General features: G+C 54.7%; 2 protein-coding genes across 2 annotated transcripts; both read left to right on the plus strand.

The window, feature by feature from the left end:
• Positions 1-283: 283 nt before the first annotated feature.
• On the plus strand, positions 284-9,137 carry EARS2 (glutamyl-tRNA synthetase 2, mitochondrial). The gene is made up of 9 exons (XM_074919111.1): positions 284-393; positions 904-1,059; positions 2,552-2,741; positions 3,000-3,472; positions 4,291-4,399; positions 4,935-5,088; positions 6,254-6,384; positions 7,685-7,820; positions 8,410-9,137. The coding sequence occupies exons 1-9, from the start codon at positions 342-344 to the stop codon at positions 8,491-8,493; spliced, it is 1,485 nt and encodes a 494-aa protein (XP_074775212.1). The 5' UTR covers positions 284-341; the 3' UTR covers positions 8,494-9,137.
• Positions 9,138-9,385: 248 nt separating this feature from the next.
• Positions 9,386-22,906, plus strand: GGA2 (golgi associated, gamma adaptin ear containing, ARF binding protein 2). Its single transcript, XM_074919018.1, has 17 exons — positions 9,386-9,419; positions 10,081-10,165; positions 11,001-11,076; positions 11,537-11,635; positions 13,364-13,487; positions 14,583-14,686; positions 15,153-15,233; positions 16,047-16,184; positions 17,234-17,315; positions 18,242-18,361; positions 18,621-18,788; positions 19,043-19,098; positions 19,187-19,356; positions 20,163-20,320; positions 21,235-21,404; positions 21,821-21,931; positions 22,532-22,906. Exons 1-17 carry the CDS (start codon positions 9,386-9,388, stop codon positions 22,640-22,642), a joined length of 1,887 nt encoding a protein of 628 aa, XP_074775119.1. The 3' UTR covers positions 22,643-22,906.
• The last annotated feature ends 475 nt before the right edge of the window (positions 22,907-23,381 follow it).

Below are 23,381 nucleotides of genomic sequence, written 5' to 3' on the forward strand. Positions count from 1 at the left end.
GCCCGCCGCCGCCTGATGGGCCGCGCCGGCTCCCGTAGCCCGGCCCCGGTGGGCGGGGCGGGACCCGCGGGCCGCGCCCCCGCCCCGCCCCGGGACGCGGGCGGGGCCGTCCCGAGCCTCCCCCCGGGACCCCGCGCCGCCGGGGGCCGGTGCCCCGCGCTGCCGAGAGCCGCGGCGCCCGCCCCGCCCGCCCCGCGCTGCCGGGCGGCACCGGGAGGAGGGTGGCGGCGCCTTTGCGGGTCGCCCCGCCCCGCCCCGCCCCGCGGCGGCTGCGCGCGCGGGGATTGGCTGCGCGCGCCCGGCGGAAGCGGCGCCCGCGGCCACGTGTGCGGCGCGGCGGGATGGCGCGCGCGGTGCGGGGCCCGCGGGTGCGCTTCGGGCCCAGCCCCACAGGTAACCCCCGGGTAACCGCGCCAGGCCCGGCCCGCGCCCCCCCGCCGGCCCCGCTTTGGGTTAGAAAACGTGAATTCAGGCACTTGAGGAATAGGGGGGGAGCGGCCGGTGCCGGGCCGCGCGGCGCTCCGCTGGCTCCCGCCGCCGGGCTCCTCCGGGTACCTGCTCGCTCCGCGGGGCCCGGCTTCGCCTCGTCTGCGGAGATGAGCCGGGGGCGGCGGCGGCAGGTTGTGGCCTTTCAGAAAGAAGCGGGGAAGCCGTGCGGTCCCTCCTCGGGAGAGACACGAAAATGGCGCTTCCTGGCACGTACCGGGCCGCTTCGGGGAGCACGTGCTCAGGAGGCCGTTACCAGGGATTTATTTTCGTAGCAAAGACCCCCCAGAGTCAGCGCGCCCCCCACGCCCCGTTAGCCCTTGGTACCGGTTTTCGTTACAGGCAGCACTGCCCTTCTTTCTCATCTTTAAACCCTGGCCTTAACTGTTATCATCTCTGGTTTCCCCGTGATAACAGGATTTCTGCATCTGGGTGGCCTTCGCACTGCTCTGTACAATTATATTTTTGCCAAAAAACATCAAGGGACCTTTATTTTGAGAGTGGAGGATACAGATCAAAACCGAGTGGTGCCTGGAGCTGCAGAAGGAATAGAAGATATGCTGGATTGGGCAGGTATTTGCAGACATCATTTTTAATTCACAGAAAGATTCTCTTTTTAGAGATTAACAGTACCCAGATGGAGAGTATTTTGCGTGGTAGCGAGCTGTGGAGCGTTTCAGATGGTGAATTAGTCAAAACGTAGTTATTTCTACAGCTAGGCATCAGGAAAACCCTGGAAATACGTTTTGTAACAGAAATAACTGGTTAGGCTTGGTTTCTTTTGGCCGTGTTGTCTGACACGCAGAGCGATCCCAATCTGTGGAAGTGGCCCGAGGTGCAGTATGTAACAGGTTGTGCACGAGAGACGTGAGGGAAGGGTCTGAAGCTGGAGCTCGCAGACCTTGCTGTAAATTCATAAATCGTTTGTATATAGAGTATTTGCTAAAGGGGATCTGGAGGTGTCCCTTTTCATTTGGAATCCTCTGCTGCTTTTTTGAGCTTAAGAACTAGAAGCGAGGGTGATGATCTTGGAATACAGAACTGTGATAAGGTTAGAGCCCGACCCACAGGCGCTGCCGTTAATGGGTGGGTGTCGTGGTTTAACCCAGCAGGCAGCTAACACCGCGCAGCCCCGCGCTCTGCCCCCCGCCAGTGGGATCGGGGAGAGCATTGGGAGAGGAAAACAAGTAAAATTTGTGGGTTGAGAGAAAGACAGTTTAGCAGGGCAGAAAAGGAAAGGAGGAGAAGTAACGCGCAGTGCGACTGCTCACCGCTCGCCGCCCGATGCCCAGCCAGCTCCCCAGCAGCTGCCCCCGGCCGCCTTTCCCCAGGTTATGTCCGACCCTGGCGTCCCGTGGTCTGGGACGTCCCTTTGGCCCGTCTGGGTCAGCTGTCCCGGCCCCTCCCAGCTCCTTGTGCCCCCCAGCCCCTGGCTGGTGGGGTGGGGTGAGAAACTGAGAAGTCCTTGACTTAGTGTAAACACTGCTCGGCAACGTCGAAAACATGGGTGTGTTATCAACGTTATTCTCATCCTACATCCAAAACACGGCGCTGTTCCAGCTACTGGGAAGAAAATTAACTCTATCCCGGCCGAAACAGGGACAGTAGGTGTGCTTTGAGGGACGAGGACTTTGCTGTTGAGTTAATAACTTTGGAGTAGGTAAAATAACTGTCTAAGGCCACAACTGTATTTTTGTGGTTTGAATGTTCTTTACTGTAAAAAGGGTGGCTGCCGCTTTGTGTGCGCACACCGGACTGTATTTTGCTCTAGGTAGTGTTTCAGAGCTGCTCAGCTATTTACGAGGTTCAGGTGGGTTTTTTTCTGCTCGTTGCTTCACAAGCAATAGTCTGAATTCTGATAGCGTAGCTGCTGTTTATCTTCGGAGCCCGAGGGAATCTGCCTCCTGTGCTGGACAGATGCCGTTGGCCGGCTGCCCTGGGACAGAAAATGGCTTCAGATGCTCTCTGGAGCCTTGCTGTTCCATCGTCATCCAGTGGGCTCTGATGGTGGGTTTCACTCCGCCTTGTTACAGGGTTTTTATGTCCCGTCATACTGCTATTTCAGGTATTCCCCCTGATGAGAGTCCTCGCCGTGGGGGTTCCTTTGGACCCTACCAGCAGTCGCAGAGACTCGACCTGTACAGGAGAGCCAGCGACGCGCTTTTGGAGAGCGGGGCGGCGTACCGCTGCTTCTGCACCCCTCAGCGCCTGGAACTGCTGAAGAAGGAGGCTCTGCGGAGCCAGCAGACCCCGCGGTAGGGATCCCTTGTCCCCTGGGTGCTTGCGAAAATGCGTGGCAACAGGATTGTGATCTCGCTGCCTGCAGAGAGCGAAGCCAGCGCGACCCTTAGAGGCTTGGGGGAGCGACCTCCAGGGCTGAGGGAGTTTGGCTGGATGCGTAGTGGGCAGGTTACAGCTAAAATTCAGGGATCGAATTAGAGTTTTGGGAATGTGAAAATGGCTGTTGGGGTTGGCCTGCGCGGAACTGAGACCTTTGTTTTCCTTTTTCAAAGATACGACAACCGGTGTCGGCACCTGACGCCCGCGGAAGTGTCTGAGAAGGTGGCACGGGGCCTCGGCTGGGTGGTCCGCTTCCGCCTGGAGAGGGGGGCGCAGCCCTTCCGGGACCTGGTCTGCGGCTGGAGCCGGCACGAAGTGGCTGAGGTGGAAGGTGACCCGGTGATTCTCAAGGGGGATGGCTTCCCCACTTACCACCTGGCAAACGTGGTGGATGACCATTACATGGGCATCACCCACGTTCTGCGGGGAACTGAGTGGCTGATTTCGACGTCCAAGCACCTCCTTCTCTACAAAGCCTTTGGCTGGGATCCCCCCCAGTTCGGTCACCTCCCACTGCTCCTGAACAAAGACGGTGGCAAGCTGTCGAAGAGGCAGGGGGACATCTTTGTGGAGAGCTTTGCTCGGGATGGCTTCTTGCCAGAGGCCCTCCTGGACATCGTAACCAACTGTGGCTCTGGGTTTGCAGGTAACGACAACGGGCTTGGCGCCTGCTAGGACACTTCTTGATGCTGCCTCTGGGGAATGGGGTGGGTTTGTTTCAATAGCCAGGAACTCTGACAGTGTTTGAAAGATCAGGAAATGGGTGTCAGGTGTGACCGGTCCGTCACTGAAACGCCACCAGGGCTTCTGCAGAGCTCCCGTGAAAGACGGGGCGGTGTGCCACGGCGGTGGGAGCCTTTCTGCCTCTGTGCAGCCATTTAAATTGAGTCTGTTGCTTAATGGGTTCCCACTCGGGCCAACATTCATCTCGAGGTGGAGAAACTGTCTGTGAACTCTTGGGAAAACTTGTATTCTATGGTTAATAATTGCAATGTCGTGTATTACACCTGTCACTCTTCTCGTTTAACCTGAATGAGAAGTTGAGTCATGACTCCTTTTGTTGCTCTTGCTGTGTGGGGATCACAAATTAACTCGTGTTTCGGGAAATCTGCTTGGGAGTGAAACCTCTCTTGGGCAGTGGAGCCTCCTGGCTGTGTTCCTTCTTTTTGGCTGACTGATGGGAGGGGTGTCCCACGGAGGGAGGTGGCAGGGCTAGGCAGAATGTCCCAGCTCCTCGCCAGCAGTCAGCAGCACCTGCTCTTCGGGCGCGGGCAGCTTCCCGTGCGTTCCTCTTTGCTGGGGTACGTCCCTGTTCGTGCTGTGAAGAGCTGCTCTCCTGGGTCACCTCTTCCCTGGGTGTGCTGCTGCCCAGCCCTGCGCCTGAGGCTCGCGGTGAGACGCAGGGAGCCTAGCTCTCTGCGTGAGAGCCCACGTGTATTATTCCCTTTTTGGGTCATTTTGCAGAGAAACAGATGGGGAGGACTCTGGAGGAGCTGATCTCGCAGTTTGAAATAGGCAGAATCACAACCCATTCTGCCCTCCTGGATCTCGAAAGCCTCCCAGAATTCAACAGGTATAAATATCAGTGGTGACTATGAAGTTAATAACCTGTACATCAGTGAGAATTTATTCCTAGCGCTTGGCTTTGGCGATTTCGTTTATCAGGCCAAGCGTGGTCCCAGCACAGCAGCTTTTTGGCTGCACTACAGCGAAGTACAAGTTCCTGCTTACACCATTCCTGCCTCCTCTCCCGTCCCGGGCTGGGACGCTGGTGTCGGGCGCGCTGCAAGAGCCTGGGCAGATGGTGTGTAGCAGGAGGATGCAAGGTCTTAAGCTGAGGTTCAAAATAACTCTAAAAAGAGGCAACGCTTGCAGAAGGTGCTTCTGTGAGTGTGCTCGTGTGCTGCGGGGCTGTGGCGCTGCTGAGAGTTCCCTCATCTCCTGGTCACTGTGTGTCAGAGCTAAAGGCTTTGCTGTACCGTGTCTGGCTGGGGTTTAGTGCTGCTTTTCTAAGAGTTCTAGAGTTTTCATTAGTAAATGCTGCGCGGTTGGGACAATTCGATTCAGTCTAACCCAGAGCGGTACAAAAGCCGTTTTCTTTGTTCCAGGATTCACCTCACCCGTCACATTGAGGACGAAGGGCTGCGGCAGGAGCTCATTAGAGAGTTGCGGTTGCTGGTGGAGCACGTCTATGGGGACCAACAGGTGGATCAAGACGTTCTACAAAAGGAGTACATGGAGCGAGTCCTCCTGCTGAGAAAAGTATGAGCAGCGATGGCGTCGTGTTGCCATTTGGCGAGCTGAGGTTTTGTGGGATTCCGGGCTGAAGACTCAGCTGACTCCTGGGCGCTGCTTTGATCTGAGCTCGGAAGCTCGGCAGCTGGGTGTCACCAGCCCAAGGGGGTGCCTGCACCACGACTGCCAAAGTCCGATGTAGAGCTAGCAGACCTGTAGGAAGGGGTGTGGGGAGTATCTTGGTGGTCTTTGCAGAGTCATAAGCTCACCCGTCCTTTGCCGAGCCAGCAGAGAGCTCCCTCGGCCGGGGAGGGACGTGTCCCTGCCATGGAAGTGAGTCATGGAATTGTGAGCTGTGTCTTGGAGACCTCTCTGGCTCCCGCTCAGAGCAGGACTGTCCGCAGAGCTGCCTAAGGTCAGCTCTGGCTTTGTCTCGATGAGTGGTGAGAACCTCCAAGCCACAGTCCTCCTCCCGTAGCCCAGGACGCGGGCGGCTCGTGGTGGGAAGGGCCAGCTCCCGCGGCCCCGCGTGCTGGGGGATGTCTCACCTCTAGCTTTTGTGGACTCGGCAGCGTAAGGCACTTGTGCTTTGCTGCTGCTCCATGCTTTGGGAACAAAGTCAAAGCAACCTCTTGGCAGAGGGTGAAGCTCTCGGTTAAACCAGTGGGGTTTGTGCACTGGGAGCCCTGGGAAGCCTCGGTTAAGGGCCGAGCGCCGGCTGGGGTGGGCACAGAGGTGCTGTGGCTCCTCCCAGTGCCAGGGAGGAGGATGAGCCCGGCCCTTCCCAGTCTGCCCCTGGGACGTGGCTGTAGTATTGGGGGGGGGCTCCTTGTGAAGAATAAAGCCTCTGCAGGGGCAGGAAGGGACCCGACCGTCCCAGCGTGAAGGCTTTGCTGTGGCACACGGGTGACTCGTGACTTCCCAGTGTCTGCTGAGAGGCGGCGGGTGGATGTGGTGAGCCGCTTCCCCGGTGCCTCTGAGTCAGCCCGCGCGGCCTCGGGGTGCTGCCGCGGCCCCGTCCCGCCGCGGGGTTACGGGGGTGACAAACGGCCGCCTAAACGTCAGTGGCTGACGTTCCCAAGGCAGTGGTGTGTTTGGACCCTCTTTAACTGTGTGTGAAGTCCAGACTGAATGAGTTTGCTTCCCCCAGAGCTTAACCCTCAGCCGTGACAGCTTTGCTTTCTCTCTCCAGGGTCACATAAGCCTCCTGAAGAACCTGGTGTCATCTGATTATTCTTACCTGTGGGTTAGGCCCTCGGTGTCCCGAGAGCAGCTACAAACTATTTCTGCAGAAGTAGATGAAATAGGAAAACTAGTCTTAGGGTAAGTGTCTCTCCCCAGCTCTGCACACACCCACCTGCCCACCCAGAGCATTGCTCCTGGCTGCTGCACTGATGTTGGACATGCTCGTAGTTCTTAATTTGCTCTACTTTGGAACGTGCTGCAGTTAATAACTGGTGAGAAATTCAGTGTTTTCAACCGAAAGGCAGCTCGCCGGTGGGAAAGCTCACATCAGGGCTCTCAAGCAAGAACGGTCACGTCTGGATTTTGTAAAGCACGGAGCACAGCAGTTTGAGTGCCGATGTGGTGCAGGGGAAGCAGCGGCGTTAGCAGGGTTTCCCCACAGGAGGTTTCCCCCCCTCGTCTCCCTGTCTGCTGTAGCACCCAGCTGGAGAAGTGCAGGGTGGGTTTGGTCAACGTGCAGTCGGGTTGATAATGGAGTGAGACTTCTGGGTCTCTGGAAAGGACCCTGTTTGTGTCCAGCTGGAATCACCGTCGCTTCTGGAAAGCTCATCCCTGGAGAGCTTCTCCTGCTTCCATTTCTTTGTTTCTGGCCAGCAGTCTGCAGCTCTGCTCAGAAACGTCACTGGGACGGCAGAGTCCCTCGGTGCCTGTGAGTTCTGGGGGGCTTTGCTGAGGTATTTCACTGCTGCCCCATGTCCCTCTGCTACTCCACACCTTGCAGCCAGGCGGGGTGGTAGGTCAATCGCCTTGCCAGTTCAGATCTCACATCTGGACTAAAATGAGCCCTGAAAACCAGTGTTGGGAGTAATTGAGGTGGCAGTATCTGCACATTGAGCTGTTATTTTCAGCTGTCTGTAAAGCTCGTTGCCCTCAGTCATTTGTCCCAGCTGAGTGGTACCTGAATCCAAGTGGTGTAATTTAGATGTCAGAATACTCTGTCCTGGAGGGACAGTGCTGCTGCCTACAGCTGAGTAGGGTCAGTGATGGTTCCCGCATCTCTAAAAATCATATTGTTAAAAAAGAAACTAGAATTACTGCTTTTCCGGTGGTTTTCCAGGTCCTTGGCTTAATTTTGTGTTTGAAGCTTGATGCTTGCTTTTTCTGCTGCTGGTGCTGCTGCAGGAGGTGGGAGGTGTGTTGTGGCGGGGCAGAGGGTCCCGCAGCAGCCCGGGAGGGTCCCGAGCCCCTGGGGAGGCAGGGCCTGGCCCTCGGTGGGGCTGCAGGGCAGGCAGGTTCACCCTGGACTGCTGCTCCTGCCAGAAGATTTTGCAAAACCAGTCTGAGGTAGCTGGCAGTTGTCAAAGTCGTTAGTCATTTCTGGGTAGGAATCCTGCATTTTGTATGTCCCTGGACTGTAAGGACACCTTCTTTCCTCAAGGCTTATGATGAGACAGGCAGCTGGTTTGACCATGGAGGAGTTGAACAGAGACCTGAGAAGCCTCCAGAAGCAAACCAAAGAGACCAAGTATAGCAGCATGATGCAGCTCCTTCGCTTGGCTCTCAGTGGGCAGCAGGTAAAAAATAAAAATTCTGGGGCCGGGTCCACCTTCTTTTTTTTAACACCTATCTTCTCTCTGATAGCACGATGCTGGTATGTGAACATCTCACAAGAACTGACATCAGTTTCTGTTATGAGCAAATGTGCTGATACGCAGCAGTTCTGGAAGGAAAAAGCTGTTCTGAAAGTTTCAGAATGGCAGAAGTTGTCAAAGCACGAATATGCTGGTCACAAATCTGGAGTTAGAAAAACCTCTGGGCCAGCTCTAGGGGGTTTTGGCAAGGTTGTAGGTTTGGGGCAAAACTGGGATTTTATGTGCAATATGCTTTTATAAAGTTCAGAAACCAGTTTTACAAAAGTTCTTCAAAGCCTAATGCTGGCTTACGCTCCGGCCTCAGTCCTTCAGCCTCAGCTGGACCATCCTTAGCATTTTACTTGAGGCAAAAAAAACCCAAACCCTTGTTTTGAGCTTGCTCATAAAACCCCGAGCCTGGGTCTAACGGTGATCTGATAGCCGATCCCTCCCTCATTTCCGCCCTGCTGAGGCACAAACTCGTGCTGCAGAGTGTCACTTTCCATTTGTACAACGACTTCTGTGTTTTCAGCACGGGCCCAGCGTTGCTGAGATGATGGTGACTCTGGGACCCAAAGAAGTGTGTGGACGAATACGCAAAGCCCTGTCTGGCTAATACGGACAGAAATGATGCTGACAGCCAGCCCGCGGGCCCGGATGGTGTAGGCAGCACGTGTCGTCGTCCTAGACCTGTATTTTTGATCTCAGCTTGATTATCTTTGATCAGATGAGCTGGGCTTTAGACCAGGCAAGTGTCACCGAGATGCCTCCAGGTCTCTATGTATCTGCACTAAGCACGAGCCACTTCGTCCGCGAGAGGAACCAAACGCAGATTTAGGTCCGTCTTTCTGTTCTCATCTCGTGCCAAGAGCCTGGTTTCCAGGCTGGGAGAAAGATGTTCATCTGAGTTCAGACCACATGGACAGAAAGGGACGCTCCTTCTGAAAGCAGCGTGGCTCGGCTCAAGCCATCGGCCTCTTCGGAGAGGGCTTCGCAGTCAGGGCACCTACAGCTACACAGGCCCCCAGCAAATACCGCGGGAGGGTGTTTTTCTGTATATAAATATATAATTTGTGTACGATAGCTGCTGCCCTCTCAGCTGCCCCAGCGTCCTGCCGGGCGGCGTGCGCTGCTCCGAGTGGGGGATTCTCCCCCCTGTGTCCTGTGTCACGCGTGTGGACCTGCTAAAAATATCCCCGACCAGGAGATTGGGATGTTTTTTCCTGTTTTGGATGATGACCTTCTAATTATTAAATTAATGTGGTGACTTTTGATTCCTTTCTTGCCAAGGCGTGCTCGCTCTGCACGCCAGCGAGGGGAGGAGCAGCCGGAGGGGTGTTGGGGGTGTGTGTGTGTGTGTTTTACTGAGCCAGCCCATGCCCCCAGTGTATGCTTCCACCCCACGAAAACCCGCGTGGGCTCCCACGGGGGCGAGCGGCGGCAGGCAAGGGGCGAGGGCGGGTGGATCCGCTTCCTGCGGGCGGTGGGGCGGAGCGGAGCGGGAGCCCATGGCCGGCGCCGGGGAGCTGGAGCGGTGGCTCAGTGAGTGGGGCTGGGGGCCGGGGGCCAGAGCTGGCCCCAGCTGGGCGGGCACCGGAGTGGCTTCAGCTCCGTGGGGAAGGGTCCGTCTCCTCCATGGAGCCCCTTTAGGGTGGCGTTCACGGGCGCTGTCTTAACCTCCTGCACCTCTCCTGCTCCCCATCTCCCTCCCGCCCGTCCTTGGCCCCCGCCCTGCCAAGGCTGTTGGAGCTGGGCTGGGCAGTGGGTAACGCCAAAAAAAGACGTTTCCCTCTTCCCTCAATTCAGCCGTGCTGGCGGCTTTGGGATGGGCCCTCGTGCAGCCCTTTTGCGAAAGGGGAAACCGTGCCTGGGTTCCGGCACGGCAGGCTTTGCAGTCCCGTCCCGGCAGAGCTGCCTGCGAATGCTCTTTAACAGCTTCTCGTGCTCAAAGCAACATCACGCTGTTGCTGCTTTCAACGCCTCCGTTGGTGCCTGACTTTGACTCTTTAAAGTTTGTAGTCGGGACTGTAATTTTTGGCAGATTTTAGTAACAGCTGTTTCCTGCTCGTCCTGCGTCTTCCATCTTTTACAAAAAGCCCGAAAGCAGCTGGTGGCAGCGCAAGGTCTGAGCCGCTTCCTTGCGCCGCTCACTCGCCGCCTCTCGCGCTGAGGCTGGTTTTTCTTTCTTTTTTTCCTGTGTAAGATCAGGCCACTGACCCGAGTACCCCTGAGGAAAACTGGGAATGCATCCAGCGGTTCTGTGACCAGGTGAACGCTGACACAGGCAGGTAAGGCAGACGGACGCTCTTTGTGTTGGCTCTGAGCTGCTCTCGGGGCCGGGGGGGCAATGGGACCCGTCGGCCGCGGCGTGGGGAGCCCTCGCCGGGCTCTGCCGCTCCCGAGGGCGTAAATAAGTTGTGAAGAGGCGTCTGGTGACAGGGCCAAGGTCGGTGTCTGGGAGTGGGCTCTGACACCCGCCGCTGCAGCCCGGGAGGCAGCGGGTCCTGCCTGCTGTGCCCCCAGCCCCCGGGAGCCTGGCCGAGGATTCCTGCTGTGGGCTCTGCGGGCAAGCCCTGAGCGAGCTCAGCCTGGCTTTTCCTTTCAGAGAGGCGGGAGATCTCTGCTGGGACTTCCCCACCTTCCAGCTGACAGCCTGGGCACTGCCGGCAGGAGCAGGAACTGATTAAGCAAAGGACCTGTCAAAGCCTAGCGACCATCTCTGTCCTTAGAGCAGCCTCCAGAGCCCGTGGCCGGGCACCCCTCTCCCCCCGCAGCGTGGGGGCACCGGAGGAGGCGGCAGGCTCTCTCGGGCCGGGCATCCAGGCTCCTGCGGCCGCAGAGCCAGCTCTCCTGTTCCCCCCCCGGGGAGAGCCCCCGGCCTGTCCCGGCTGGCTCCCCCCCAGGGGACAGCCCCTGCCCGCGGCTGGGGGCAGCGCCGGGGTCACCCCCGCTGGAATCCACCTCTCGCCCTCCGGTGTGTGCGTGTGCCCCGGGTGCTCTGCCCGAGGAGGGGGTCTGGCCTGCAGCGCGCTGTGAATCTGGCAGTTGCTCTCCTCTGCAGGGCAAAAAATGGTTTTTCTTGGGAACTTGCGTGTTGCGTGACTTGCTTCTGCTCCTCCCCAGCCCGTCGCTCGCGCCGAGGCTGCTGGCACACAAGATCCAGTCGCCCCAGGAGATGGAGGCTCTCCATGCTCTCACGGTTAGTGCTGCCGCCCGCCCGCAGAGAGCCGGCGGGGGCCCGGGCGGGGAGTCGGGGGGTAGAGACGGTGGAGCTGTCTCTTCTTCCTCTCTTCGATGTCTTTCCCTTCTAACTTTCCATTGTACAAGGGATATGGGAAGCAGGGTATAAAGATATAACTGCTGTTGTTCCTTCCCTTGTCACTCTGCCCAGGTGCTTCAGTGGTCGGCAGCTCTTGCTGTGACTTGTAGTTGCACTGCAGGGCCAGTGGCCCAGAAGCTGTTAGTGATGGGTAAAACAGACGTGCTCCTTAAGGAGGTTGGATTAAGGAAAAATACATATTTTCGCTGCACAGCTTTCTTACTATCTTGTATTTGTGAATGCAGTGCCAGAAAGTTCTTAGATCTAGTATTATAACGGCAAAGTTTTTAAAAATTCCCCAAGTCTTGCAGTTTGTTTGGTACTGTTTTGTTTTCTGCAGGTGCTAGAGACCTGCGTGAATAACTGCGGTGAAAGATTTCACAACGAAATAGCAAAATTCAGGTTTCTGAATGAGCTGATTAAAGTGCTTTCCCCAAAGGTAGGTGGTTGTGGTCACACTGGACATTGCAGGTGGGACTCACTGTTTGTTTTGCACTGGATGTGAAAACACAGTTTAATCACACACAGAAGTGGAGTAGAACTGGTTCTGTGCCTCCAAGCACAAGGACTGGATGTGAATCCCCCTGTAAAAGATGTAAGTCGGGGTCTCTTTCTATGAGAAGGTTTTTTTCTTGTGGCTTCTCCCAACTCTGCAGGGACAGTCAGGGACTCTAAAGGAGCTTGAAATTGTTCCTCAGCCTATGGCCCTTTTGCCTCTCGGTGATTTACAGAACTTTGGTCTGGGAAGTGGCAGAGGATGGAGATGCCAGGAGCTGCCCAGAGCCTCTCTCACGTTTTCTTACACTGTCCTCAAACTCTCGTGCTTCAGCTGCTCTCCTTCATGCCTTCTCCTGCCAGAGGTTACCCCGGCTTTGGGTCCCGTTGGTGGGGCGGGACGGGCGTGGGCAGCAGCAGGGACGGGGGCTCAGCAGCCCCCGCGCAGCCCTCGCCCCGCCACCCCTGGCTCCTGCTGAGGGCAGAGGGCTCCCAGCCCTCGCAGCGGCAGCCCCGCGGCCGGGCAGGCTGGAAGGGATCAGCCCAACTAACGGGGAGCTGCGGAGTCCCCTCCTGCTGCTCCGCTTCCCTGCCGCGCAATAGATCATCCAGCACGTTCGTTCCCACTCCCTGCTGCGGAGCACTTTGGTTCTGAGCGCAGTCCTGAGCTGCCTCCTGGGAGAGAAGCAGCCAGCAGAAATGAGAAGTTGTGTCTGAGCAGCTGAGCGAGCTGGGAGTTCAGAGCGGGTGCCCTGGCAGCGCCTCTCGGGATGGAGACGGCGACGGGTTTTATCGGAGGCTGCGTGCTCTGCACGCCTCGCTCCTCCCCGCGCCACGCAGCACCTGGGGCTTCCTTAAACACCCTGCTCGGGGACCCAGCAGCCGATTCCCCTTCTCAGTGGGTCCGGCACACATTTACCGCTTGTACCTGCCTCCTTTTCCATTACATCACCTCCATGGCAGAGGTGCAAAAAGCTCATTTCGGAGAAACGTTTAACCGAGCAGCAAAACCTCTTCCCTCGGTCCCAGGTTTGGCAAAGGTATCAGTGAAACAATAAAGTTTATAGAACATAGCAGTGCAGAGAGTTTTGTTGGCTTTTCTTGACATTTAATCATTTAATGAGCTTAAAATGCTTGGTTTTGGAGGTTTGCGTGTGGCTTTTATAATTCTTCCCTGATGTTTATATAATACCCGAGTGTGCTAGCAGGCAATAATGAGAGAAATTGGAGAAAACATTTAGGTGCTGAAAATAGACATTAACTTTTGTTACTGGTTTTGTTCAGTTTCCATTTGTCTGGGTCTGGCTGAGGCCAGTGGTGCTGTCTGCATTGTGGGCAGTTAAGGGAAGTATTTAAAGTCAAGCACAGAACTGTTTTCACTAAAATAAAACACCCTACTTTTGGTTTCAGATTCAGTAACTGATCTGAAAAGTTCTGAGATAGTTTCATTTTGCTCATCATATAACATTTATGTACTTGTTAGTGTTCTTTGTACTTACAGCCACAGCTGCACACACCACCCCTAGAGCACAAGACACGCTGAAAAAAAGCCTTGGGAGTCCATTTGCCTCTTGGTCCCTGCACATGAACAACTTGGGGCTAGACCCACGTGCCAGAGCTGGCACTAATTCTTTGGTTTTAATCTTTTTTGTCTTTACTGTTTTGTTTTCAGTACTATGGAACCTGGTCTTCAGAAAAAGTCAAGTCAAGAGTCACAGAAGTAATATTCAGTTGGACAGTCTGGTTTCCTCAGGAAGTTAAAATCCGGGATGCTTATCAGATGCTGAAGAAACAAGGTTCTGTTATTTCAGTTTCCTTTTTAGCTTTCCAAGTCACATGGTGTCAGACCACAGATATCTGTCCTCTTTAATTTGTGACTCAGCCTTTTTCACAAAATGTTGTGTGTGAGGAGAGAAGGACAAAGGCCAACACTTCCAAGGCTATTTGGGGACTTAAGGGTGCGTGTAACTGCTTAGAGAGATTTACCAAAGAGCAGCCGTACGGCTCAAAGATCAGGCGAGCCCTGTGGCCTCTGTTCCCACACCGCTCGCCACTGCCGGTGCGACGGGACAGAGCCCAGTGCCCTTTGCCCTGGAATGCTCTCCTAGGATGAGGAGGGCTGGCTTCAGGGAGATCCTGAGCCGGAATGTTCATCCATTCCATCCCATTTAATAGCCCCTAACGGTGGTGTAATCCAGAAATTTGTCCAGACCTGACTTGCTACTGCAGGTAATGAGTTTCACAGCTTAAGAAAGTACCGTGATACTTTCTGTGGAATTTCGGGGGAATTGGGGAATTTGTTTCTCACCAGGTTTGCTTTATGCATCTTTGAGCATCCAGTGGCTTTGCAAGCCTCCCCCCAAGTCCTGCCGTGGAAAGCTTCCTCACCATCGCTGCCTTTCCCTCGTGCAGCAGCTGGGTGCTGAGCAGGGTGCTGGGCAGCTCTCGGGGACTGCAGCCACCCAGGCGCTGGCCAGAAGGCAGGAGGGGAGACATCCAGAATCCCCACTGGCCTTCAGGGTTCCTTTGGCTCCTGGCTGTGCTGGCCGTTCTGGCTGCGGCACTCCCGTGTGCTCCTGGGTGGGTACTGGTGTGCTCCCAGTGCTCCCAGTGCTCCTGTCTGCGGCAGCGGGAGCAGCTCACCCAGAGGGAGCTCAGCACAGCCGGATTTGATTTTCTACCCTGAAAATCTCATTTGGCCTGTGCTTAATTCAAGGGAGAAAGAGAAGTCTTTTGTCTGGGTGTGTGCTAATGCAAGTCCTTGCTCCTCCATTTCGTTCTGTAAAGTTCTGGGGAGGGGTGAAGGAAACGGGCGCAAAATCCAACGGCTGTTGAGCTTTGGTGTTTTAACAGCTCAGGCGTCACTGAACAAATGTTGTTACCTGTTCCAGGGATTGTAAAAGAAGACCCCAAATTGCCAGAAGACAAAATTTTACCTCCTCCTTCTCCAAGACCTCAGAATTCTATTTTTGACACAGATGAAGAGAAATCCAAGGTAAACCTTAGTGTTTTCTTGCCTACCCCCTACTCTGATCTGTGCGGATGAGAAAACAGGCTCAGTCATATTTTGGGAGCTTTTGCTGTTTCAGGCAGAATATCTTCAGAATAATGCAATACTTCTTGCTGTACAACAGCTAGAGAATTCTTTGATGCTTTATCAGAAATTTTTGCTTAGTAAAAACTGAAACTTCTTAAGAGAAAAACATCGATTTCTATTACTTTCCTGAGGGAGGGTTTCTCCAGGTCTTACAGAAGTTCTGCAGAGCCAGAGAGCTCCTATTCCCAAACAGCCCAAGAGGCAGCTGTGGGAGGCAGCAGTGTAACCGGGATTAGGTTATTTCCAAGATTACAGAAGCTGTTACGACAGCGGGTGTCTCAGGGTCTGCTCGATGTGACGTGTGCCTGCAGCACAGTGCCCAGAGACTGCTGCTCACTGCTCTCCGGTGCTCTCCTCTCAACAGCTCTTGGCAAGGCTTCTCAAGAGCAACCACTCGGAAGACCTGCAGGCTGCCAACCGTCTGATCAAGAGCATGATTAAGGAGGTGGGGAGCTCCTTGCCTCAGAAGCTGTGTTTGCACCTGGAGGGGGGGGCTTGGCAATTTGGTTTTGGACAGAGGCCCTCTATACCTGATCCTCACGCTGGCCCAGAGGAGGGATGATTTTCAGCGTCTGTTATTCCAAAGTTACAGTGTGGGATTGTTTTGGTTTGTTTCCCTAAAATGCCATCACCAGGAAGAGGGAACAGGTATCCCCAGCAGCCTGTGTGGCGGGACACGTCCACGTTAGCAGGATCCTGGCAGTAGCGCTGCACGTGTGATAGAAAGGTTCCAAAAATAACCTCAGTTCCCCGGTGGAAAAAAGCCACATCTGTCCAGAACTACCTCTTCTCTGCACGCAGCGTGTGTGTGTGTGCAGCTGGCGTCTCTGTTTTCATTTTCCAGCTGAAAGGGCACCCCACTTCTCCGCATAAATAGGGGATCTAGTCTGGTTTAATGCAATCCCTGCAGGCGTTTTGAGAGTGTCCTGCTGTATGGCAGGAGCCACCAGCTCCCAACTCTAATTTTGGTCTTACTGGTGCCTGTGGTGAAGTGAACTCCGAAGGCACCAGCAGCCTGGTCAGGGTGCCCGGAGAAGGGCGGGAGGTTTCTGCCCACCCTTGGCAGGGAGGGCTGGTGCAGCACTGATGCTGGACCTGTCGAGGGCAAATCCTCACCCACTTTTATTTCTCCTCTACTTGCAGTAAAATATCAGTAGGAAGCAACTCCCCAAAAGGTTTCATCCAGAGTGCCCCAGCCAAGCACCTGCGCTGGCTGTATTAGCCAAATCATCTACTTTTATTTAATTTTTCATCAAAGGAACAAGAAAAGTCGGCTAAGGAGTCCAGAAGAGTGAACACCATCAGTGAGGTTTCTGAGAATGTTAAACGTATGGATGAATTACTGGAAAACTACAAGAGACAAGAATTATCCAAACCTGACCAGGAGACCCTACAGGTAAATCCTCTTTTTCCTGCTTAAGAGGGTTTTTTGGCTGGTTATGCCTGGGAGGGTGCAGGATTCAAAGGGCAGCGCAGAGCACTCAGCTCCTGCCAGGGAAATGGCATTACCAGGGCAGAAAGAGTTTCTAAGGTGTCTGATGAATAATGGTCCCTCCTGCCAGTGTGATGGAAGTTGGAATGGAACCGTCTCCTGCCGCGCTGGTTCGAGTTTCTGTCCAGGTTAACTGCTCCCATATCTTGTGGGGAAACGGTGTAAAGCAGTGGTGTAACACCCGGGGATCCCCCTGAGCCCGGCCTGGTTAGGTGTGTGTGATGAGACCTGGCCAGAGAAGCCCAAAGCTGTGGGTTCTTCAGCTTGTGCTGTGGTTTCTGTGATCCCCCATTTTCTGCCCAGAGCTGCTGCTGCTCCTAAGTACCAGTGAGTAGAGGAAACGTTTGCTCTCACTAGCAGGGCTGTCAGAGCAGCTTCATGGCCTCCAAACACCTGAAACTCCACTAGGATGCCTACCAGACTCTCCAATTAAAAAAACTTTAGACAACTGAATTTTTGTAGGTAAGAACTTCTCTTGTGGCTGTGTGTGACAGCAGAGTTTGGTGTTACCTGCTGCTGTAGATGGAAGAGATCCCACTTTCAGACGAAAAAGTGCCTCCTCCCTTCCTAAAGCACCAGGCAGGAGCCGTAGGCAGCTCTGCGTTGTCTGACAGTCATACCGCTTCCCTCTGGGTATGGTGATGGATCTGCTCATGCCTGGATACCTTTTCTTTTAAATTGAGTTACTTTGCACTGGTCTATCTTACACCGAGGGGATGTGCCTGCTGAGGAGGTGCCAGCACAGCCTCCTTGTTCTAGTGGCTGTACTTCCAGGCCACTGCGGATTTTAAAGAGTGCAGCAACATGCAGCATTGATACCCCTTGTCTGGAGCTGGGCAGAAGGTGCATCTGCCTCTTCTAGAGGTAGCATCACTTACAGGTGATCGTGGAGACAGAGAAGTGTGAGTGTCTGGGATCTCCTGAGCAATGAAGTGAAACGTTTCCTTCCACAGACTCTGTTTCAGCGCTGTGAGAAGCTCAGGCCGCTGCTCTTTCGCCTCGCCAGCGAGACAGTTGATGACGATGAGGCTCTAGGTAAGAGCCAACAGTGTCCTTGGACTCCCTGCAGTTAAGTTCATCCCTTTGCTTTGACAAGCGGGGTACGTACGCCCTTCCTCTGAGGGGGGAAATGCTGAGGCAAAGCTTTCCACATTCACCTTAAACCGTGCCCAGGGGAAGTGGCGTTAAGTCTCCTCCCAGTCCTCTCCAAGGAAGCCAGAGATCTTTCCCTGGAGCCCAAAGTTAAACAGCAAATCCAGTTTCTTCCAGCCAAGGTGGTTTTCAGAGTTTTTAGAGTTCTGATGTTCACAGAACTGAAGGCTTTTGAGGTCTTTTCTCTGCAGAGATTGAAGTTCTCCCTGTCTATAAACACAGCAGGGAGAATATTTTTTGAATTTTGTACATGTAATACAGAGGAGGGTCATAGGAGCAGAATCTTTGAATTCCACAGTTGTGAAATTCAGCCCTTCCCAGAGGATTGTGTTTCACAGTCTTGTCCATGTGCCTTGAAAACCTGACTGAGGTGGTACCTTGCTGAGCAGACATCTTAAACAGCGACCGAAGAGCTCAGCTGTGCCGCAGACGTCTCATTCACACCCCTGAATGCCAGGGCCCTTCAGCTGCCCAGGGCTGGGTTAGAGACACGGGTACACTCGGGAAACTTGAGGAGAACAACAAAGGGAGTGAGATGGCAGGAACGAGAAGTACTTTAGAGACAGGATCAGATTTCAAGGTGACCTTGATAAATGAGAGCGAGGCCTGAAATCAGCAGATGTACGTGCAAAATGCTGCACTGCAGAGTGAAAAACCAGGCAGGAGCTTGGGGCAGGTTGTCCCGCCGGCCTCTGCCCCAGGCAGGTGCTGGGAGGCCCCGTCCCTTTCCCGTGAGCAGCCTGCAGAGTGCCGTGGGACCGCGCCTGCTGTTAGAGCACTGATGGCTGGCTTCTCCTCTCGTTTTCCAGCTGAGATCCTGCAGGCCAACGACCAGCTCGCCTGGGCGCTCGGACACTACAGGCAGGTGGTGGCCAGCCATGACAGCGGTGGGGGAGGAGGTTCAGCCCCCAGCTCTGCTGAGGCACCAGGTAAAGGGCATCCTGCGGGGTTCTCTGCCCCGGCACGGCACGCGTGTGGGTCGGAAGGGAAAGGGCCTCTCGGAGGATAAATGTGGAGAAAATCCCATATCACGGGAAAACTCTCATGTAACCATCATCTTCTTTTACATATGGTTGATAGAAAATACTCCTGAAGTTCTTCAGCTCTGAGGCCTTTGGGGCATGCCTGTACCCACAACTGCACTGCCCCTTTTGGGTTTCTCTTGAAGCCTTTCTGCTGTTTCCACAGCCTGCCGGCCAGCCCCGAGGCGCATGAAGAGCTACACTCTGATTGACTTCTCTGAGCTGGAGGCCACGTCCCGGTCTCCCACAGACCCGTTTGCCAACGTGCCCAGCACCTCCCGCCACGGCAGCACAACCTCCACCTGTCTGCTCCATGAGGAGTTAAAGTCGTTAGGTTTGTCTGTGCAGTTCAGTACGGCGTTGTCCTTGTTACTGGGGTTCGTGGCACTTCATAAACTGGGAGAACCCTGACTGTAACCTCAGTCCTAAGAGAAAGTCGACCCCCAGCTGGTGTCATAAGGCTCCAAGAATGTCGTTTCTTTAATGGTGTTGGACTGTAGTCAAGCTGCTGTTAGACAACAAAGGAAGAACCCGTGGAAAACCTTTGCTTTCTGTAATTGATCTGTGGCATTTTGGCATTTTTCTTAGATCTCAGCAACTCTCCTGTTGTACAGAAACCACCACCTGATTTTGGATTAGCAGAGGTGAGTGATCCTCGGGTACTTTAGTCCGTAAGGCACAGGGGTCAAAAATCAGGCCTGATTTTTGCTGATGTTCTGTAGCATGAACCAGAAGTGCCTTGTCTTTCAGAGTGCTGTGCACAATGGCAATGGTGAAGCTGTAAGTCCTGTTCACACGCTGGGACTGAAGGAGAGCTGGGACGACGGCTGCTCCCAGAGGAACGAATTTCAGGGCCTGGACCCTCAGTTCTCTCCACTGTCCAGGACAGAGACATTGTCTTTGTAAGCAAACCCTGCGTAATACAGTCTGGCTTTGGAGATGAGGAACAGTTTGACAGCAGGGAGGTTTGGGAAAACCTTTCACTACAGGTGGCTAGTGATGACAAGCTGTCTGGCCGCACGTTGGCTCTTAAGTGCCTGTTATTGCACTTTGTGTAATTGCACACTAGGACCTTCCAAGGGTCAGAAACTTGGGGACACAAATCCCACGGCTTAGTAAAAGGTGATCTTGAGCTAAAGGAACAAAAACCTTACAGTCAGGTCTTTTTATGATAACCTGCAACTCAAAAAATACCTTCCCCGGCTTCCTTCAGGCTGTGACAAAGTAGTTTCCAGGCGCTCAGTGGAAGCTTAACAGTTTATGAACCAAATTAATCATCCACAGATCTTCAGAGCAGGTGATCATTACGATACATTTATCCAGCCTGACATAATACAAGCCAAGAAAATTTACTGGAGATTCCCAGCTTCTTGCATTGTCTTTGAGCTAGATTGTACTTTAGCCTCCCTGGCTGGAGCTCCAGAGAGTCTGTGCACAGGGAGGGGAGACTTCCAAAGCCCCCAAACAAAGTTTTGTGACAGTAACAGAAACCAAAGTCTGCCTTAATGAATACAGAAACAGCAACTTCTTCTACGTAAAACAGAGACAGTTTTCAAATTTCTCAAGGACTCAAGAGGGTGTAAGCTTGTACTTCCTTTATACGCAAAAGGGATGAGGGAGTGGGAGTACCAAGGGACACAGCAGAAGCTGGTATGTACCACGTAGCCTCCCCAGTTAATACAAGCTTTCTACATGCTTTTCTTTCCAGGGAGTTATCACCAGTGAAATTGCCCTTTCCAGATCTTCCAGACAGCTCTTCATTCTCCAGTCTAGGCTACGAGCTGAAGCCTGCTGCCTCTTTGCATCCAGCTTCCTATGGTGCTTCTCTAGAAAACCTTTTTGTCCCTTTAATTTCAATTACACTGAGTAAGTACAATGATTTCTGTGCCGCAGCTCTGCTTACTACAGCTCTTCTGTGATTTTTGCAGGGGAGTGAGCCAAAGTAGCTTCATGCTGTGTGGGTCAGCTGGAGAAAGTAATGACTGTTCTAGGAAGGACTTAGAGTATCTGAGAATTCGAGCAAGTGCTGGGGATTGTCCCAAGGAAATGTCCTTGTCCTCCCTACTCAGGGTCAGGAGTTTCCTGCCCTGGCTGACCTCTGTGATCTGCTTCTAACCTGTTTGCCCTTACCAAGCAGCTCTTCCTCAGACACTCAGAAGGTCTGTCTCTGGGTGGGAGCTGTCCTTCTCACCTCTGCTTTTTGATTCAGTACTGCCCAGCCCTGCAGCCGCTGGCCGTTACCGGGGTGTTTCCACCAGGGACCCGTGTCCCGGAGCAGGGCCCGGCCTGCTCAGAGGACTGCAGAGCCTTGGCTGTCCCTGCCTTTGGAAGAGGTCAGGTGCAAAGACATTCTGACCCGTTTGTCTTCACTTCAGTCCCTCAAGGGGAGGACTGAGCAGATTTGGGAAGGGCTGGGTGGTGACAGTCAGGTGTGGGTTTACCGGATGATGGTGACAAGGGACTGACTCTGCTGTGTGCTGAAGAGCTACGTTTTGCTTTTCCCGTCCTATCTGTTGGATCCATGCCTGACATCTCCAGCTGGCTGTTGTAATCTGAGCTGCTAAATCTCCAATTTAGACATCCAGGTTCCTTTCTCTGCCTTAGAGGCGAAATGTAAATCACAGGCAGGTGCTGTGTGCTGCTTGCTCTGTGAGTGTGCTGGAGGAAGTAAAAGTCTGTATGTGTGTCTCCCGTTTGCTGTTCCTCGTCCTGTCTGCTGTTCTGCCCTCGGAAGGGAGGGGAATCCATGCTCTGTTTGATTCTCCTTTTATCTCCAGCAGGCAGCATCTGTCCACTTACTGTGTACGACAGGAATGGTTTCAAGGCCATGCTCCACTTCTCTGGAGAGCCGGCTCCTGGCCGACCAGACGTGCTGGTGATGGTTCTTTCCATGCTGAGCACATCAGCTCAACCGATTAAGGACATAGAGTTCCAGGCTGCAGTCCCAAAGGTGAGAAGCCCGTGACAAGTAGTGACTACTCAGAAATGCCCTGAAGAGAAGGTTCACCATTTCTTGCTCACTGGAAATTGCACGTCTCCTTGTCCCTGAACAGTGAGCCTGTTGTATGGGGCTGCCTGTGGCCCCGGTGCCTGTTTCACAGATATCCCAGGCCTTGTGACAACTAGACAGAGCTCCAGACATGCTGCTTTAGCCTCCTGGGTAAGGCGCTCGTTCTGCCTGTGTATGCGCAGCGTAGAATTCTCTAGTCAGGAACATCCACCTTCGGTGCAGGCTGGGGGGAGGCACGCTTTTCACTGAATGACAAAACCTGGCTGACGTGTCTTTAACCAGCTCTGTGCCTTGCTAACACTCCCAGCCCTTTTCCAGCATGGACCAAAAAGAGTTCCTTTTGTTTTCTCTTTCAGACCATGAAAATAAAGTTACAGCCAGCATCGGGTTCTGAGCTGCCTGCCTTCAGCCCTCTCCTCCCCCCTGCGGTGGTGTCCCAGGTCCTGCTCCTCGCCAACCCGCACAAGGTATGTGTGGGGACTGGCTCTGCTGGGGACTGTCACTGTAGCACTTGGGTATTTGTATGAAAGATGGGGAGAGTATCGTTAGTGGGGAGATGCAGGAGAGAGACAGAGCAGTCTGAGCTGTGTTGGGAAGGCATTTTTCCCACTGGAACAGCTTTCCAGTGCTATAATCTGAAGGATCGGATGGGCAGTTGCTGCAGGGGCCTGCACAGTTCTGCTGCAGTCTCCCTGCAGCCCTGGCTCCTGGTAGACGCTGCGCCGACACCTGCAGCTGATGGAACACGAGGCCACCCAAGACACAAGCGGTGGGCGGCAGTTCTGCTGCACTGGTGGATAATCCCGAGACTGAAGATTGGTGTAAGGACTCCCCTGTCACTGAGGGGGCTGGCCGGGCCTGGATGGCCAAGCATACCCTTGGGGGGCTTGCACAGTCTCCCTTATGTAATCTTAAGAAGATCCAGGTTTTGTTCTGTGCAGAGCTTCCACGGGGCTGAAGTGTTACTCTCCCCTTTCAGAGGGCGATTCCCTGCAGCAAGGCTGCGAGGGCTGAGGCCGGAGGCGTCTGCAGGTGTGACGTGCCCCTCTCTGTTCCTTTCTCTGTAGGATCCCATCCGGCTGAGATACAAACTAGCGTTCACGCAAGGCGCGCAGCCCTTCAGGGAGGTGGGAGAGCTGACCCGCTTCCCAGCAGCAGAGCTCTGGGGCAGGAGCTGAAGCTGAGCAGGCTGGACATTGCTGTGTTGCCTTGGCGGCGGATGGAGGGGGCTGTGTGCCAGCACCACCGGCCCGGACTCCGAAACGGCTCCGTTCCTGGGGATCCGCCGTCTCCTCCCTCCTCCCGGTGTCTGGCAGGAGGAGTGTAAACGGCTGCCTCTGCCACGGCCCTTCCCTGTAGCTGCCCCTGCTTTACAGGAGACTGCTGTAGAGCCCTGCAGCCTGGGAGCCTCAGTGCTTATTCCATACCAGTCTTTCCTGCTGTTTTCTGGCCCAATTTCCCTCTCCCCCGTTACTTTTTCAATTAAAAAAAAAAAAAAAGCAAACCTCTATCAACAGTCAGCCCCTCGGAGACGGGGCAGGATCTGTTCCAGGGCCCTGCCCACCCTGTTTGCCCGGGGACCCGTGCGCTGGTGTGCAGGCGGGCACGGCGGGATGCTGAGCGCTGGGCAACCCGCGCTCTGGCGGGGAGGGGAAGGTGCAGCACCGAGGGGGGAGGTAAACGGGGCGGGCGTGGGGGCAGTGTGGGGGGAACCGGCCCGTCAGCCCCAGCTGGTCCCTCCCCAGGCCCCTCCTTAGGGCTGCCCCCGGCCTCGCCCCCCGGCGCCTCATTAACCGCCGCGCGTCCCGCTGCGGGGGAGCAGAGGGGACTGACGCTGTGGCTCGGTGTCCCCGGCCCGGGGGGGGGTGGCGCCCCCCCCTGCAGCGGCGGCCTGCGCGGATCTCCCACGAGCCCGGC

This window comes from Athene noctua, chromosome 15 (genome assembly GCF_965140245.1).
Source record: "Athene noctua chromosome 15, bAthNoc1.hap1.1, whole genome shotgun sequence".
Taxonomy (NCBI): Eukaryota; Metazoa; Chordata; class Aves; order Strigiformes; family Strigidae; genus Athene; species Athene noctua.